This window comes from Prinia subflava, chromosome 3 (genome assembly GCF_021018805.1).
Source record: "Prinia subflava isolate CZ2003 ecotype Zambia chromosome 3, Cam_Psub_1.2, whole genome shotgun sequence".
Lineage (NCBI taxonomy): Eukaryota > Metazoa > Chordata > Aves > Passeriformes > Cisticolidae > Prinia > Prinia subflava.
This window is the reverse complement of record NC_086249.1, coordinates 80,985,530-81,004,354: the sequence shown is the minus strand read 5'-3', so window position 1 is coordinate 81,004,354 and position 18,825 is coordinate 80,985,530. Positions and strand designations below refer to the sequence as shown.

General features: G+C 43.5%; 1 protein-coding gene across 4 annotated transcripts; it reads left to right on the top strand.

The window, feature by feature from the left end:
- Positions 1–11,852, top strand: CHAMP1 (chromosome alignment maintaining phosphoprotein 1). Of its 4 annotated transcripts, none has more exons than XM_063392700.1 (3): positions 33–97; positions 446–617; positions 8,020–11,852. In XM_063392700.1, the coding sequence occupies exon 3, from the start codon at positions 8,080–8,082 to the stop codon at positions 11,059–11,061; it is 2,982 nt and encodes a 993-aa protein (XP_063248770.1). In that variant the 5' UTR covers positions 33–97; positions 446–617; positions 8,020–8,079; the 3' UTR covers positions 11,062–11,852. The 4 variants fall into 4 exon arrangements, with proteins under 4 accessions (XP_063248768.1, XP_063248770.1, XP_063248769.1 ...); XM_063392699.1 differs by having other exon boundaries at positions 446–731; XM_063392698.1 differs by lacking the exon at positions 446–617 and having other exon boundaries at positions 1–97.
- Positions 11,853–18,825: the final 6,973 nt, after the last annotated feature.

The following is an 18,825-nucleotide window of genomic DNA, read 5'->3' as shown; positions in this document are numbered from 1 at the left end:
CGGCCCCGCCTCCCGCCGCCGCCGCCGCCGCCATTGGCGGGGGGAGCCCGGCCCGGCCCCCCCGGCCCCGCGCCCGCCGTCCCGGAGGTGCCGATCGGTGAGTGCGGGCGCCGCGTCCCGCTCGCCCCCCGACAGCGCCGGCCGGGCCCGCCGCGCTTCCCTCCCTCCCCCTGGGCATCGGGCCTGGGCCTTCCCCTTGTCCAGCCCCCGCCGCGCGGGGGGCGGCGGCGGCCGCCGGTGCCGGCGCGGGGGGAACAAAACCGGCGGGGCCGCGCACGGGAGGGAAGAGGGAGAGGGGAGGCGGCGAGGGAGAGCGCCCGGAGGGGCGGGGTGAATGGGCGGGCGGCGTGGCCCGCGGCCCCGGGGGTGCGGCCCCGGGAGGGCCGGGCAGCGGGGAGCCGGCGGCCCCGGGAAAGCCGAGCCCGCAGGCAGCCCCTTCCCGCAGGAAAGTTCAAGCGATGCCGGCAGAGCGAGGGGCGGGAGGAGCACGCTGCCAGTCCGCCTCCCTGGGCTAGCGAGTTCGGCACGGGACGCGTCCCCGGCGGGAGCGGGCCCTTCCCCGGTGACAGAAATAGCTGCCGGGAGCGGCTGCGTCGCACGTGGGAGCGGAGAAGCAGGTGCAGAACCACGGCTCGCAGCAGTGCTGGAGAGCGTGTCCTGAGGAGCGCTGAGGGAGCCGGGGTGGTGCAGCCTGGAGAACAGGAGGCTCGGAGGGGACCTTGCCGCTCTCTGTAAGCACCTGAAAGGAGGCTGTAGCCAGGTGGGGGTCGGCCTCTCCTCCCAGGCAACAAGTGACAGGACTAGAGGACATCATCTTAAATTTTACCAGCGGACGTTTAGATTGGACATTAGGAAGAATTTCTTCACTGTGAAAGAGATTAGACATTGGAATGGGCTGTCCAGGGTGGTGTTGGAGTCACTGGCCCTGCAGGTGTCGAAGGAAAGACTGGATGTGGCACTGAGTGCCATGGTCTACCTGACAAGGTGGTGTTCAGTCATAGGTTGGAGCTCGATGATCTTAGAGGTATTTTCCAACCTCAGTGATTCTATGAATTTTTTGCAAGTAAGGAATATAGAAACTTTGGATTTCATATTTCTCTTCCATAATCTTCCCTTGAACCCCATATTCTTTCAGGGTAGTGTAAGTGGAATTCTTAGGCAGTTACCACCAAGTTTCACAACCATAACCCAGTTCTTGACTAGGTTGTGATGCTCTAGTGGGTCTAGTGGCATTTCATTAGCTCAGGCACAGCACTGAGCAGCAATAAGGTTTTGGAGGCCGTTTTTGGAAGCCAGCTAAGTGGAATTGTGAACTTGGAGTTAGCTGTGTCAGAAGTTCATAGAATTAATTTCTATCTTGAATCTGTCAAAGGTACTTTGATTTTATTCTGCAGTTTAGACTGTTGTTAGATCTTGTATTGAGAACTAATGTTGTGTAGACTTGCCATTCTCTTAACAAAGATTGAAATATTGTAAAATTGCCGCAGGTCTGGATGCTTTCTTAAGGCATCTGCGTGTGCATCAAGTATTGTCACTTTGTAGATCTCCTCTGACTTGAACCTTTCCTGGAAACATAGAACTTCATAATACAGCATTTTCTGCCTGGATCTGGTGCCTCCCATGTTCTTAGCATATTTTAGTGTTTCAGTGGCTGGTGGCTGGTTGGGTTGGAGTGTTTGTGCCTTGTGTAGCTGTGTAATTTTAAAGACCTTGTTCAGCTATTGTTGCTGATGGAACTTAGCCTGAATAGACTGGCTGGTGGCTGGGAGCTCAGATGTGGGGTTGTAGTCAGATACTGTGGACACTTCTGGACTAGCAGGAGCATGGGGCTGCCTGCCTTGTTCATGGTGCCTTGGAAGTGATGCCCTTACCTGCCTAATGCCTTGGGAAGTGCCTGCTCTGCCCCACTGTGGGATGTTTGTGTGCAGCTTCCTCTGGGAGCTAAGCTTCTCTTTGTCAGTCACAACACAGGGATGTAGCTTCAAGAGAAGCATCGTGCTGCCACCAGATTGCTATTTACGTTTTGGCACTGCAAGAACATGTAATTTTTCCTTTTGCTTAAAACCAGCAAAAGTCTGGATCTATTCCTGCTAGAAGAGGGCAGTGATGCTGCTGTGTCTCGCTTACCCAGCTTTCTTTTGCTGGGACCAAATTCACCATTGACCCTCCTCACTGACAGAGGTTATGACTGAACTGTTTGCCTGCAAGAAACTTCCAAGGCTGATGAAAATAAACAGGGATCCTTCCTGTGCAGTGTAGATCCTTCCTGGTATAGGGAATCTTATGTGTGGTTTTAGGGCATTGCAGAAAATCACAGAGCTTTCTTCTGGATCATTTACGCAGCTGTGTTGGTGTCACTGAAGTATGTTGCATGTCCTCTATCTGCTTGTGTTTTACCAGGCTTAATTGTTTATTGAGAGAAAAAGAGTTACAGATTCTTCTGCAAGTGAGAACCAAGACAGTCTGATTTTGAAGAATGATGTGGCAGACTACTCGTTGCTGTGTTCTGAATTTCGTCATGTAATGTTAAAAGAAATCTAATTTTCTGTGCTCACAGACAGTCTAGATCTTTAGCTTCGAGTCTTCTGTCACTTTCCTTGGGCGAAGCTTATCTTCTGTAGAGGGAAAAATGCAGGTATATATGTTGCAATGTTAAGTGTAGAATCTGTTTATTAAAAATTACCAGAAATGATTGGAAGACTTGTAGCTATGAAATTGGAGTGGAGTTAAAAAGTAGAGACATCTTGTTCACTGACAGAGTCGTGTTGTGCCATCCCCTGCCATTCCTTCTTTTGTGTAGGTATCTCCTCTGCATTTTTCCACTTTTCTTCCACTGGGAGGTTTTTGAGAGGCTGTAGGAAATGCAGCTTAATCTTAAGTGGGATCCTTATGAAAGATGGGACCTGGAATCCAGGAACCATCTCTGCCATGGCTGGATGTGTTGGCTGAGAAGACAATCAGGAGGTCTCTCCTCTCTGTGCATTAGCTTAGGATGTTCCTATTGCTCAATTCAACGTGAGCTCAACAGAAACTTCTGATGCTTTTGACTGCACTCTGTGGCTGCCTTGCGATACTCATAACCAACTTCTGGTTGAATTTGTGGTTATCTCACTGCCTCTGACTTCCTGGATACTTCTTCTTTCTGCTGAATCATGACTTTAGCCTCTTGGCTGCTAAAAACAAATCAAGAAAAGCAGTGATGGTTGTTCTTTTCTCAGGTAGATACATGCCCTTTTTACCAACCCATTCCCCATGCTGTTTTTCTGTTCTTCCCCTGGTGCAGGAGATTGTGGCCAGAACTGCAGTCTAGGGAACAGGAACTGGTGTCAGGATCTTCAGCATCTCAGTGGAGGGAGGAGAGAGTTAGAGGTAGGAACCTTTGTATGTAGGTTCTAAACACATGAAAGAGGGGCTGGGAGAGGTGACTGATGGAGCAGCAGTAGGGGCCAGTGGTCTCCCTGCTAAGATTTGTGTTTCTTCAGGCAGCTTTAAACCTGAGTGATGGACATTGATCTGTGCCACTTCAAGTCAGGTAAGAGCTGAGTTGGTGCTGAGGCTCTTACTGTGCTTGATACCTGAGGATATAGTGAGCTTTCAGCCAGAAGCACTTACCTGTTCAGGTAGATTTCAGTGGGAAATGTCATGCCTTAGGAAGACTCTGAATGAGTCTTGGCTGCCTTAAGTTAAAATTTAGTATTGCAAGCCCCATAATCTTAGTTGAATCACAGTATTTTATCTTGAGGACGGGATGTGGATGCAGGACAACCATAAATGCTGGGCTTCAGGCTTCTGCTTCAGTTGTAGTGTGTTCTCAGAACAGATAATTAGTTCTGTTTGGCTGCATCTGTATTTGTTTTCTCAGTGTTGCAGCCATGGCAAGTGAGAAAAGTAGGAGGGAATACAGAAAGAGCAATTAAGGAATGTGTTGTGCTTTGTAGTGTTACAGTGGCATGCAGCACAGCCTCAGTTATAGCCACTGCTGCACTGCACACCCTGTTAACTGAGAGTTCAAACAGGGGAATGCTCAGGTGTCCTTTTTACAAAACAGTTACAGCCTGGCAGAGTGTTCAGCTAAACAAAGTGGCCTGGATCCTGCACAGCAGTTCTTTGTACTTGCAGAGGTGGCAACTTCTTTGTCCTCCTAGGAGTATTCAAGAACTCTTGAGAGATAGTCCAGTGACCATCTGCCTTCTGTTTTGTTTCATGGAGAAGCTGTTTCTCATGACAATTTGATCTTCATCTTGGAATTCATACTCCTCCTCAAAAAGCTTCAGAGGACTAGAATAATACTGGGATTTAGTGCTTGGGCCGGTTCTCTGCAGTGCACATGGAGCACCCTGACAGATTGATCACACCCGTTATTTTCCTTACCCTTTTTTATGGGTTTGATTTGCAGCAGCACAGAGCTGGTTCCCCCTAACTTCTGTAGTAATGCAGAGGGACACAGAGGGAGCATGGTCCATCTCTTAGTGCTTCCAAAAGGATGCTGCTGAGCACAGATTACACCACGGTTCATGCAGGACCCCAAGGCCATGGGGACCTGGTTACTGAGCACGTGGTTTCTAGGCTGGCTGACTCTGCTCTTATGGGACTCTTCAGAAAACAGTGACATGTTGTTCCTTGCACTTTCACCCAACTAGGCAAGCCAGGATCCAGTGCAGAACAAGTTCTGATGCAGGAGCTGATGGCAAAGAGCAGCATGAAGCAGTCATCTTTGTGATAAACCTGATACAGAGGAGGGCAGCAACCAAAACCATGTAGAGGCAGTGGTATTGGAGCTCAATATTGAGAAGGCATCTGGAGGGCTTGGTAGGAAAATCTTTCAAACTAGCTATTTTGAATTGTGCTAAGTGAACCAGCAACATCTGAGTTTATTCTTTCAGACGTGTTTCAACAAATTGAAATTGACAACATGAGTTAGTAGGGGCTCAGCGCTGTTTAAATTTGTTACTGATGTCAGTAACTGTTCTAAAACTAGATTTACTATTCCATGGACTTGCAGCCTAAGGTGCTACAATACAGAAGAGTTGTCTTGCTCAGTAGGATGCCTCAGTGAAGTAGAGATTTCAGCAGAAGAGGCAGTTCCTTCAGCGGCTGCCAGACACAGTGGGCTGAGCTACAAAACTGAAAATGGTGAGTGATGGCAATGTGAGAGAAAGTGCCCTCAGCTCTTTAATGTTATTTCTTATACAAAAGGCTGTCAAGACTTTTGGATGTCTAGACTGCTTGTAACTTCTTTGGTTTCAAAATAATCTCATGGTCAAAAAGCTTGGCAGCAGTTTAGACAATTTGTGGAAGGGTTCTAATGACTTTTTTTAACTGTTGTATTTGTAAAGAAAGTGGGAATTTTCATCATAAAGTAAGGTAGAACTGAATAAAAAGAAGAGGATGGGAGGTAGGGTGAAGTGTATTTCAGTGAATAACAAAAAACTGCAGCAAGGGCAACAGGTGACAAGCGGAGAGCAAGGAAATTATGAAGAGAGTAGAAAAGATTGTCTGGTAAACTTTGTTGTAAACTTTGTTATAAATTTTATCGTAAATACAATTTGGAAAAGCCCTTTTTTGGTGTTCTAGTGAAAAGAAAATGGATAAATCAGGTTTACAACCAATTTTGGAATGGACAAATTCCCTTTCAAGTCTAAAAGATTACCGCAATATGTCTTTATTGTCCTAATTATGTTCTGCTGTGATTTGATTAAAAAAAAACCCAAACCTTTTTACTTCACTCATATCAGCAATATTGCTTTCAAGTTTGAATCTTCCTTTCATCCCATTGTCCCAAGTCTTGCAAACAAAACATAAACTGTAGTTCATAAACACTTGAAGCACTTTTGGAGTACTAAAACATGATGTACTATGAATTTTTACAATTGTTAAGTTATTTTCTGTTGCAGAGGTACAGCCCACTGAGCACTGCTGTCATCTTTCTGTTTTGTTTTCGTCTTTTACAGACATAAAAAAATTGTTATACGATGTTGGGAAGTGTTTTGGGTTAACACTGAATGTGGTGTGGGCTACAATTTGGGATGTCTTTTGTATGGCTGCCAGCAGTGCTGGGAAGCTGCAGCTTATACCCCAAAGGTCCTTCCACTTCAGTGTTTGTAGAGCACAGTAATTACTTCTTGTTTGTAGCTAGGTTGTGGTCGGATGCTGTTCGTTTGCCTCATGGTTGTAAAGCAGGATCCTTAAAGCTCTGTATGTGGTTCCACCATGCTTCTCTATTGGAAATCTACCTGTTCCTGTGACTTAATGTGAAGTGTGTACTCAGAGTGCATGCAAAGGAGTTGTTCCGTAAGCAGTTGAGCCAGTGAACTTCTATTTCTTAAGGATTTGTGCTCTCTTGCTCCTCAGCCAATCCTTCTTTCCTGTTTTTTTTGCTGTATCCATCTCATCCTTCAGCAGTACTGCTAATTTGCTTTCATTCTGTCTCTGCCCCAAGCCCAAAGCAGCTCACTGCTGTAGTATTTTTAATTCTTTCCCCTTTCCCTAATTACAAGCTGAATCAGGCACTGCTTGCTCTGAATATTTTGAGACTGTTTGTGTAGAGGCTAAACAGAAGTCGCTGCTGAGTGACATATTCTGCCTCAGTGGAGGCATTGCTTGCATTCTCTAGTTCCTGATTTTCATGAAAGGTGTAGAAATGCAAAGTAAGGCCGGATTGCTTTGTCCAGTTTGATTGGCGTTGACTGTAGGGCAATGTGTTTGTCTAAGCCTCATTTCCATAAGAAACCAGGGGGAAAATGCTTTAGGAATAAATTAGGAAAACTTGCTTTGAATGCATATTTTTAGACTTGTTAGTCTAATATATATTTAGACAGGTAAATTAATGTTAAAATAAAACAACAATTTTGGGTGTTTTGAAGCAGTGTGTTTTATGAGACCCCCCAAAATTAGGTTGATAGCTTAGCATGATTAATCATGTAACAACTGTTTAATTTCAGCCTACAAAAAAAAAGTGCGTGCATTTCACTTGAATGTCCTTTTTACCTTCCACTTTTATGTCAATGTAACTTACAGAATATGGCTAGACTTGTTTTTCTGCTTACTGGAGTAGCTAATCTGGTTAAGTTCTGTTGGAAATAGGGGAATCTAGCCAAATCATTAAGGGCTGTTTATGTTGGGGGGATGGGTTGTTTGGTTTTTGGGGTCTTTTTTGTTTGTTTGTTTTTGTTGTTGTTATATTGGGCTTTTTAAAGTCTTGTAAAAACCATTCATTTTGAGGAATTTCCATCTTTGGGGTGAGGAAAACTGTTCTGGATACAGCAGAATGTTAATCATACTAACTGGGAAAAAAACCCCTGCTGTTTTTCTTAAATAGTATTTTTGCTACTATTGGGGCAACAGATGAAATAATGGAACAGGAAATGTCCTTTTCATAATAGATGTTTTTATGATCAGCATTATTTTTTTTCATGTAATTAATGAAAGGAAGTTAGTATTTGACAGATGAAAACAGCTTAGGCTTTAGGCTGCTATTTTCTTGATTTTTTTTTGGTCTTTGTCGGAAACTGCTGATTTGTTTCGAAATTTAGTGATGGAGATGCATTATTTAAATGGTCTTATCTCAGTGGCAGTGTTTCAAGTACTTTCCAAGGTACTTTCTGTTTTCATTTTACATGTATAATGTAAATAATACAGTGTCAATAAAAGCACATCAAATATGGGAAGATGAGACAATGGAGACAACAAGTCACATTTATCAAATGAAATTCAAACTTTGCTCTTCATCACCTGGGTTCTTCTTTTTATCTTTTCTTCCAGTTCTTTTACATTGGTTGAAAGGCCTGTTGGTAAATATAAGCTTTGTTTTTTCAAGTTTTACCAATGCAAAATGACTTTCAGGACTTGGTGATGCCTATGTTTGGATTTCTCTATGAAGTAGTCAGTATCTGTGCAAAATTTATGCATTCTAAAAAGGAACGGGGATGAGCAGGGGAAAGCCCATGTGGTTATTTAGGAATGACAGAGTTGAAATTAACGTGGACAGATAACTATACAGATCTTTTTCCTTTATTGCAGGAACTGAAAATTCCTTTTAAAAGGTGCAGTGCTGTGGAAACTGTTACTGCCTATAGAAAAATGGACATGTTGCAGATACTACGTAAACCCACAGAGCGCTTGGAGTGTGACTACTGCAGCTTCAGGGGAACCGACTATGAAAATATACAAATTCATATGGGTACCGTTCACCCAGAGTATTGTGATGAAATGGATACTGCTGGCTTGGGTAAACTTATATTTTATCAAAAAAGTGCAAAACTGTTTCACTGCCATAAATGTTTCTTTACTAGCAAGATGTATTGCAACGTATATTATCACATCAAAGCACAGCATGCAGCACCTGAGAAGTGGAATGAAGAGCAGAAAGAGCAACAGGTAGAAGGAGATTCAGATTCATCGAAAAAAAGTGTCACGTTGGAGCCACAGAAGCCTACCCTTTCCTCCGAGTCATGCAAACCTGCCCTTTCTCCCGAACTCCCCCAATCTGAAACTGTTGTTTCCCCCAAGCTTCAGACATCTTCTGTGTCTCCAGAGCCCCAGAAGTCTGCTCAGGTGACTTCCTCAGAGCCAGAGAAGTCAGTCCAGACTGTGTCCCCAGATCCGGAAAAGTCAGCCCAGGCCACGTCTCCTGATCCAGAGAAGTCAGCCTCATCTGTGTCTCCTGACCCACAGAAGCCGTCTCCTGCTGTGTCTCCTGCTGTGTCTCCTGACCTGCAGAAGCCGTCTCCTGCTGTGTCTCCTGATCCACAGAAGCCGTCTCCTGCTGTGTCTCCTGACCTGCAGAAGCCGTCTCCTACTGTGTCCCCTGACCCGCAGAAGCCGTCTCCTGCTGTGTCCCCTGACCCACAGAAGCCATCTCCTGCTGTGTCCCCTGACCCACAGAAGCCATCTCCTGCTGTGTCCCCTGACCCACAGAAGCCAGCCCCAGCAGTGTCTCCAGAGCCCCGTTGGCACTCCCCAACAACGTCTCCAGAGCCCCGTCGGCATTCCCCTGCCTTATCACCAGAGCCCCGGCGCCATTCTCCCGCTGTGTCTCCGGAGCCCCGCAGATACTCCCCAGCCGTGTCACCAGAGCCAAAGAAACCTCCTTCAGCAGTGTCCCCTGAACCGCGGAGGTATGCCCCAGCTGCATCTCCTGAGCCACGAAGGCATCCCTCTCAAATGCGTAGGCCCGCTTCTGCTTCCTCTCCTGAAGCCCGGAGGCCTGCTTCTGCAGTTTCACCGGAGTCGTGGAGACCTGGTCCTCCTGTTTCCCCCGAGTCCTGGAGGTGTTCACCTCACGAAGCGCAGAAGTCTTCCTCAGTTTCTCCCTGGGCTTCAAAGCCTGCCATGTCAGTGTCCGTAGAATCCCGGAGGTCTGCCCCTGAGTCCCGAAGGCCTGGTTCGGTTGTGTTGCCAGAGCCCAGGAGGGTTGTTTCTGATTCGTGTAAGTCTACATCCTTTTCTGACACCCAGAAGTCTACTCTTGTTTCTTCTGAGCCCTGGAAACCCATCTCATCTGTTTACCCTGAAGGCTGGAAACCTGTTCTGTCGCCTGACACATGGAAGCATTCTCCCCCTGTTTCTCCTGAGCTTCGAAAGTCTAGTCACACTGTTTCCTCTGACTCTTGGAAGCCTTCTTTCTTTCCTGAGGTCCGTAAGCCTGGTGTTTCAGTATCTCCCGAATCTTGGAAACTCTCTGAGTCGCGGAAATCTCTGTATTTTCCTGAAACTCAGAAATCCACCTCTGCTGCTTCGTCTGAGATTCAGAAACGGGCTCATTTCCCTGAACCTCGGAAAAGAGTGTTGTTCCCAGAGACTCGTAAATCTAATCCTACTGCCTCTACTGATGTCCAGAAACGTGCTGTCTTTTCTGAGCCCCAGAATCAGACGTCTACTTCTGCTGTTTCTACTGAAGGTCAAAAACAAGCTCTGTATTCTGAAGCCCAAAAACCCGCTCTTGTTTCTTCTGAAGTCCAGAAGCATGCCCTGTTTTCTGAAGCCCAAAAACTCACTTCCATTTCCTCTGAAGTTCAGGAGCCTATTTCCTTTCTAGAGTCTCAGAAATCCACATCTCCTGAAGTTCTGAAACATGGCCTCTTTACTGAGTCCCAGAAACCTACTCCTGTTTCTCCTGAGACACTCAAGCAAGCTGTTTTCACAGACTGCCAGAAATCTGCTGTTTCCCCTGATGTTCAAAAGCATGCTGTATTCTCTGAGATGCAGAAGCCTGCTGCTGCTCTATCCTCTGATGTCCAGAGACACGCTGAAACTACTGTACCTTCTGAAATCCAGAAGAACATCCTGTTTTCCGAGCCTCACAAGTCTGCTTCGGGCTTTTTCTCTGAGCCCCAAACACCTAGTGAGTCTGGTGAGAGTGACTTTCTCTCTCACAGTTTAGATGATCAGAAACCACTGGATGATTTATTCTCCCAGGATGAACAATCAATATTAGCCAAAGAATCACCAGAACACATGTTATATTCATGCCCAAAAAAGAAGCCCAAGAAGGAGAACCAGGAGAACTCAGATTCTGAACTAAATAGCAGTGAGTGTGGAAAAACAGCAGTGGACTCAATGGAGATAAAGGAACAAGAATCCAACAGTGACCAAGAGCAGTATGATATGGAGTCATCTGATTACAGCAAAGAGAGCAAAATGGATGCAACTACTCCTACGCAGCCACAGTGTGTGCTTCAGTTTACTGAAGAGAAAGAGGCTTTCATCTCTGAAGAAGAAATAGCAAAATACATGAAGCGTGGCAAGGGAAAGTATTACTGCAAAATTTGTTGCTGTCGAGCAATGAAAAAAGGTGCTGTCTTGCACCATTTAGTTAACAAGCATAATGTTCAAAGCCCATACCAATGTAAAATATGTGGTAAAGCTTTTCTCTTGGAGTCTCTTCTTAAAAATCATGTTGCTGCTCATGGTCAAAGTTTGTTGAAGTGTCCCCGTTGTAATTTTGAATCAAATTTTCCCCGAGGCTTTAAGAAACATTTAACCCATTGCCAAAGCCGTCATAGTGATGATACACCTAAAAAACACTTGGACAGCCTTGAACCACTTGAAGAACAAATTTAATCTGTTTTTTTTCCTTGTGCTAGAAAAGCTGAATTAACAAAGTGTTCAAAATTGTTACTGTATGTTAACCGAGTAGTTTAGCTGATCTGACAAGTCAGAAGATGCATGGTTTATTGTACTATGTTTAACTTGTCTTATAGCTGTATTACTGAAAAGATTTACTTTTGAAAGTAATTTTAAATGCGTGTTCATGTCTTTGTATTACCCATCAGTAGAGTCATATTTTATTTTTCAGATGTACTATGTTTTTGAAACCAAAATGGATACAAATTAGTTTTGTAAAGATTTGTAAAACATATAGGCAATTAAGGACTGGAGTGGCAAGCAATCCATATTTTCCTGTGAAGACAACTTCTTTTTTCACATTTGTTAAATGTTGTATTTTTAAAAATGTTTTTATCAAGTTCTCAAATCAAAATTCTCACTAAATTGAATGTGAATGAGCCGGAATATGAGGAACTACCAAAATTCCTGGAATGATTTTGCCCTGAGGTTGTAATTGAGTGTATAGACATTTGCTGGAAATTTATTGCACTCAGTTCTCTGACTTGTCTCAGATTTAGAAGCATCAAGGTACTTATTTTGTGGTTCTGTATTTTGGCCATGTTTTAGTCATGTACTAATAAACATTAAATTGATAGATTAACGTCAGACTATGTATAGCTCAACACTTTCTCTTGATGATACAGATATTTGTAATGTCAGACAACCCCTGAATTTCCTGTATTTGGTGAAATGTTATGCTTTAATGTTTTAACAATAAAAGAAACCCAACCTGGTGTTGGTCATAATCTGTTTTGTTTTGTTTTTTTAAGAACAAAACCTATGTGTTTAAGGTAGTATCTTTTAATTATCTTTGGCAACAAGAGATAAAATTACCCAGGAGGTCTGCTTTGAAAGCTTTAACTTCCCAGTCAGCCTCAGTCATCACTAAGGTAGGTTAGTCTAAATTTCCCATCTCTTTTGGAAGAACTTGTCAGATGTAAATGAAGGAAAACAAGAATTTATGCACTGTTATTTAGGATGCTGGCCTTTGTGTGACTTCTGTATTATTTGTTAAAAACATGTAAGTACTTTATAATCCAGCAGAAAGGTAGACTTTAAATGGAGGCAGCACAAAGAAGAAGGAATTCCTCTCCAGCTGAATTATGCCTAGACAAGCTGTTTTAAATATTGGTTTAGGGTATGAAGGTGTTAGTGTTAAATTAATAATAAAAAGTCTCCAGGTGTACGCTCCAGCCAAAGAACTTCAGATTGGTTTGACTGATGCTTGTAATTTTATCTTTGTTGTCTTTCAAGAGGATTTCTGTAAGAAAGGACGAAGGTATTTAAAGCTCTACACTCAGGTGATGTCTTAGTGCTGTTTATTAAATGAAAGAGTTCCCTTCCTATGTCTATATGAATAGTTCACATGCATTCTGTGACTTACTGTGTATGTCCTGTGGCTGCAGTTCAGTGTGGAAAGAGTGGTGTTAGCTAAAAGCCAGTAAAAGTGACTCATTCAGGACAGTACAGAATCATACGGTCATTCTTTACTTCCCTAGTGTTAGAACATGTTATTTCTTGCAATGGCATATAATATTTAGTAATGAAAGTCAGCATAGTGAAATAATCTCCTGACTTTGCAGCATGTCTTCAATATATACTTGGGTGTAATACAATGTTCAACTTTCAGGTTCTCTAACTTTTTAAAGGGTTTTACACTAATAGATCATATATATGATCGAGAAAATGCTTCTGTAAGAACTTTTAGGCAGTTCCTTTTATACAATCTCTATCCTTGGAGAGGAATCTCTTCTGTGTACTCTTGGAAGGACACTGGTTTCAATCCTTTTTGTGAAGAATGCTAAAGGGAAAGTACGAAATGGAAGCAATAAAGAAACATCAGAGGATGTTACAGAAGGATGTTAGCTGCGGCCATATATGCAATCCAAACTTATCTTTGTCTTTTTATGGCAAAAAGTGGTTAGTTGTATGGAATGCCCAGTCATGTTTTTAAGGTACGTTTTCACCAGCATTCATTCAGTCAAACTAAAAGTAGTCTTCTGTGGAGTCCCTTGTGTCCTTAAAAGAATTCCCAACTGCCTTGCCTTGGAAAAGTGAGGGTTAAAGATACCCCTTCCATATGTAACAAGGCTTCCCCCCATGGTTCTTTGCAAGCACTGCACATTCTGCTCTCTGGGTTTCCCCATGTCCATCCCTCTCCCATGGTGTCCCTTTCCCTGATCCCCCATTGTCCGTGGGGCCTGGGGTCCAGTTTCTGTCTTCCCTATGGCCACTTGCCCCCTGCCCTGCCCCTTGTACCGCCCACAAACCTGAGACGCTGTACAACAGAAAACCACATGGTTCGCTCTCTTTGGGCCCGTTGGTTTCCTTCGGCACGTGGAATAAACCTCGCTGGAGCTAATCTGTGGCCGAGAGCCTTCTGCCTCTCCTTGCTTGAGCTAGCCGTGAGGTGTGTGTTTGTGTGGCTTGATTGCTTTGCCCGAATTTTTCCCAAGCAGTTTCTCCACTGGAGAGGCTGACGGGATTTAATTAGGCTGTAGCTACACTCCAAAAAGACACACTGTTACAGTCTTCTGCGGAGAACTTGGAGGTGTTTGTCAGAAAACGCCATTTTTGTCTCAGGTTACAGCTTCATTTAATTTTATATTTGGGGTGAGATTCTTGCAAGAATTACTAGTTTCAGTAATATTTCAGCATAGCTGAGAGTGTCTGAGTAGCTGCCTTGCTATATCAGTATGTTGCTTATCTCTAGATCAGAGAAATACGGAATGTAACCATGAGACTATAAAAGCATAAAATGTTACTGGCATGATTTGCCATACATTAATGGGTAAATTAATTGTGTAAAAAACCCCTAAACACCATTTAGGATTTAGTGTTTTAAAATAAGAATTCTGTGCTTCACAGTGGTCTAGTTTGAGAAAGAGTCTATAAAAGAAGTATTAAATTTTAGTTCATTTAGTAGAAGTCTAGTCAAAGGAATTCTTGCTAATTTGTATTGTCTGGCATACTTGACCAGGTATTCTGAGCTGTACAATCAAAAGAGTAGGCTTTCTTCTCTTTCCTCTCTCTTTCCTCTCTCTCTCCTCTCTCTCTCCTCTCTCTTTCCTCTCTCTTTCCTCCCTCTTTCGTCCCTCTTTCCTCCCTCTTTCCTCCCTCTTTCCTCCCTCTTTCCTCCCTCTTTCCTCTCTCTTTCCTCTCTCTTTCCTCCCTTTCCTCCCTCTTTCCTCTCTCTTTCCTCTCTCTTTCCTCTCTCTTTCCTCTCTCTTTCCTCTCTCTTTCCTCTCTCTTTCCTCTCTCTTTCCTCTCTCTTTCAGACAGTGAGTTCAGATGGGCTTATGGTAACTCTGAAACTGCACCCTCAATAACCAATATACTGGCTAAGTTGCTTATCAATGATGTCCTGACAACTCAGTTGCATTATTTCTTCACATCTGCCTTTTATCTGTCACTTGTCTTCTGGGTTGGTTTCTTTCACTGCCTCTCTACCTTTTTAGTCTGTCTTACTGAATGCTCAGGCAAGATTTTTCTTCTACCTTGTGAAAGAGTGCCCAAGCCACAAGTGCTAACCCCCAGCACAATGGATAAACTGTGTTTGTGTGCTTAGTGTCTCATCAGCTGAGCTGAGCCCTTGTGTTGTAGTTGAGACTTGCTGTTCTGCTGAAGCTGCAGGGTAGCCCTCATTGTACCTAGACACTCCATGACTGCAACAGAGGTTTGTGCAGGTATCAAAACCAGATGTTCTGATTCCCTGTCTCAAATGCTTATACTAATATTGACTCATCAAAGTGTACAACCTTCTGAAACCCAAAACCTCAAACTCCAGAGTTTAAGTGAAACTCGGTGGAAAAGCAGCCATTTATTCCCAGAGGCTTACTCCAGTGCTGCAAGAGAAAAAAATTAAAAACAGTTGTTCTGCTCTTTGTACACTCAGTGTTTAGTTTTATTCCTTGTTCTTCCTCCATGTACAGCCTCAGAACTTGAAACATACTGAGGAAAAACAACTTTTAAGTAACTCCCAAACCTGCATTTAAAAAGTAAAAATAAAAATAAATTCTTTAAACCTAATGGGGAAAATTAAATGCTTGCATTAAGAAAAAGTTACCTGATATATGTATATGTCATCCTGACTGCAGAAGACTAAAAGTTTTATCGGTTACAGCATCCATGCTGTGTATTTCTGGTTAGTAGTCAGATGTTCACAAACACAAGAGGGTGAAGTTTCTGGCAGCTTCCTACAGAAGACCCTCCCCCCTCTCCCCATAGCCCCCTACTACCCAAGCCTGGCCACACAAAGCCAATAGTTACTGCTGCATTAGTGGGAAAAGACCTGAGCAAAGAAAACGGGATTGTAACCAAGTGGGGTGGAGGGTGGGTGGATTGGTGGCTGCAGGCACACACAGGTCTGATGTATCCAGTGCCACCTTTTGTCTTTTCTTAACCAGCAGGGTCTCCCACGCCTCTCTGTTTAGTCAAAGGGTGGAAGTAGTGGAAGAGCTACCATCAGAGAGGGTTGAGTCAGGAGTGACTCAAGAGAACTCAACTCACACACCTCTGTGGCACCCTAGGGGTGGTGTCCAGGGTGCTGTGAGAATTGGCTGCCATCCATGGCTATTGTATATCATCTTTGATGGAGCTTGGGAAAAGTTCCCTGTCACTGGAGAAGAACAAATGCTGCACCCCTATTCAAAAAACTACAGAAAGGTGCTCCAGATTTCCCTGCTGACAAATATTTAATTTTTTGTAGTTCTGATAAAAAATGATTAAAACCTGTTAAAGGTGAATACTTTGGTTATCACTGGGATTCTATAAAATTCATACTTATGCTGACTCTAGAGACAGAATATTTCTGAAAATTAAAGGAAAGCAGAGGGATGGGCATTGAAGAAATCTTAAAGGTACTTCTGTTTTCCGTCCTTCTGCAGTTTCTAAATATGTAACATTATAAGGACTCATCAGTGCCGGTGCTACAGACCTGAATTGGCTCGGTGATACCCTGTGCTGTTTTATTTTGGAGAAGAGGAGAGCTGGTAATGACCAAATGAAGAGTTTGGAGAAAATCAACTCTGCTGTTGAAATGATGTCTCAGCATGTCATTAACTCATATTGGTAGAGCAACCTCACAGATGGGACAGAAGCTTTTTACATGAGGACCATATGTGCACTAAAGAGATAATGTAATGACCTTTCTGCTGTGGCTTTGGCTTAAGGGGTTACTGCTCTCAGCTGCCTGACTCCTTTTGTCTGTGCTCGGTTCCTTAGCCCCTTTTGGTTGAACTGTTTACCTGTGTGATTTCTAAAACAGAAATTAGTCTCTTAAAATGCCTTGACTATAATTTTTTTCAAAACCAGAATGATTTCTAACTGACTACATTTATGGTTAGATGAAGCATCCCACTATAGTGCAAATGGGATGTTAACATCCAAAAGAGGCATGAAAAGTCACGTGGGGGTGAAGGGTAGGTAGTAATTATTAGCAAAAGAGCATGCACATAATAGGAAAAATTTCTTCACCAAAAGGAGTGTCGAGCCAGGCAGGCTAGAGCAGGCAGATCAGGGAGTCACTGTCCTGGAGGTATTGACAGATAGATCTGGCTCTTGGGGATATGGTCTGGTGATGGAGCTTGCAGTGCTACATTAACAGTGGGACTCGATGAACTAAGAGACCTTTCCAGCCTAAAGAGTTCTATGGTTCTGTGGTTCTACATGTAGCCAAATACACAGACCAAAATATTCCTATTTGAATGAGTCCTTCACTATGTGAACTTCAGGTTCCTTCCAAGCCCTGCCACTGAGCACTCTGGGACTTGTATCAGCTGAGCCACAGGCCTCCCTGTCAAATGAAATGCTTTCTACTTCACTGTGAGGCAAATCAATGTGTATTAGAATGTTAAATGGTTTTCTTAAAGTATTTTGCTGCATAATTAGTTATGTGGAAATTATACCCAATTTTATTTATTTATTTTTTTATTGGGCATTATACCCAATGGACTGTGAAATATTGTTTTCCTCTAGTTTCCAAATGCTGTTCTTCTCTGTACCCAGCCTATTGTCCATTAAGACTCTTCCTCTATACTTTGAAACAAATGTCTTTGTTTCAAAGCCAGCATTAAAAATAAGAGACAGTATGGAATATTAATTTCTCCTCCCCCAAAAAAATTGCTGTGGCTAAAGCCAGGTTGGAGTTGACACAAACAAACCCTTAAACAAACTAAACGTTCCTGACATGCATATGAGAGAAATACACATTGGACAGAGGGTATGTGTGTGCAAATACAGCATGGCTTTTACAAGTGTCACTTGTTCACAAGTTAGAGGTTGTTTTGTTACAGCTTTCTCTCATAGCTAACTTCCTGAAGATTACACAACTAAAATAATTTTCAGAACTGGAAACCAAACAGACTTTACCCTCTTTGGACTGTGTCGATCTCTAGGGTGTTCACAGTGACTACAGGAGTACAAAGTGTCAGAAAATATTAGTGTGGAAATTCTCACTGATGTGTTGCAAGATGTACTGTACATTTTCATCTACACAAGAGGAATTATGGCTTCTCATTGAATTGTAATATATGGGCTTCTATAATTAATTTTCAACTAATTCAGTATGGATGTTATATTTGAAATGATCCTATGCTCTGACATTGTGCATTGTTTCATGATATCATTTTTTTTTTAGTCTCCCTATTATCCATTTCTTTTAATTTGCTCTGGGATCAGCAACACATTTCTTGATTAGGCAGTACCTCTGTTGTAGCTGCAAAGAAATCTGCCTGAGGATTGACTGTATCAGCTATTTTTTGTTTTCTGATCTCTTGCCCAGAGGAGTTGCAGATGCCCCATCCCTGGAGGTGTTCAAGGCGGGCTGGGCCAGTGGAAGGTGTCCCTGCCCAGGGCAGAAGGGTTTGTAACTGGAGGGGTTTTAAGGCCCCTTCCAACCCAAACTGTTCAGTGACTGTACGATCCTGTGCTACATCAAGAGCACAGAAGTTTTATTGTTCTCTGCCTCCCGGAGCCCAGTTTTGGTAAAGCTGTCATTAGAGGGAGCTACAGAGCAATTGATGAGCAGATCAGCTTTAAACGTGCTAAATACACATACACACAATAATAATAACAATATACCAATGATTGGCTCTGGGCTTTTGTCCTTGCTCTGGTGAATTAATTTTGGCCCTCCTATGACTGATTTCCTCACCAGGGTATCCTGAGTCTTTTGTTTTAAAGCCCTTGTTTGTTTTCTTGACACCCCTCCCTGCTGTGCAGTATTCCCATTATTTACAAAGGTGCTCAAAACATTTATGTAATCACCAAAGAATGACCTCTCTTTTGTTCTTTAGGACACTGCTCCTCTCACCTTGGTAAGAAAAAGCTGTGAGGGAGTTTCAGAGGGGTCTGCCCTTCCCAGGGAGGCGTTGGAGTGCTGGGCTGTGCTCCAGGCCCCAGTGCCAACCTGCTGTGCCAAGGACCCGTGCTGGGCATGAGTCTGGAAGTGCAAAGAGGATTTCAGTTCGGTCCACAGCAGAGAGAGACAGCCTGTGGCTGGCAAGGGGGTTTAAAAATCTCAGACCTATTGACTGCCAGAAGGTGAGGGGATGAAGCAGGGCCATGAGCACTCCCTTCAAGTCTTGCTCACAGCAGTTGCAGCTCCCTCTGCTTTTGTGGAAGACCCCAGCAGTTTCTCACCCAAAGCTTACACTGAGAAGGACACACAGAAATCACACCCTGATACAGAGTCACACAGAAATGCACTGGAGGGAACTA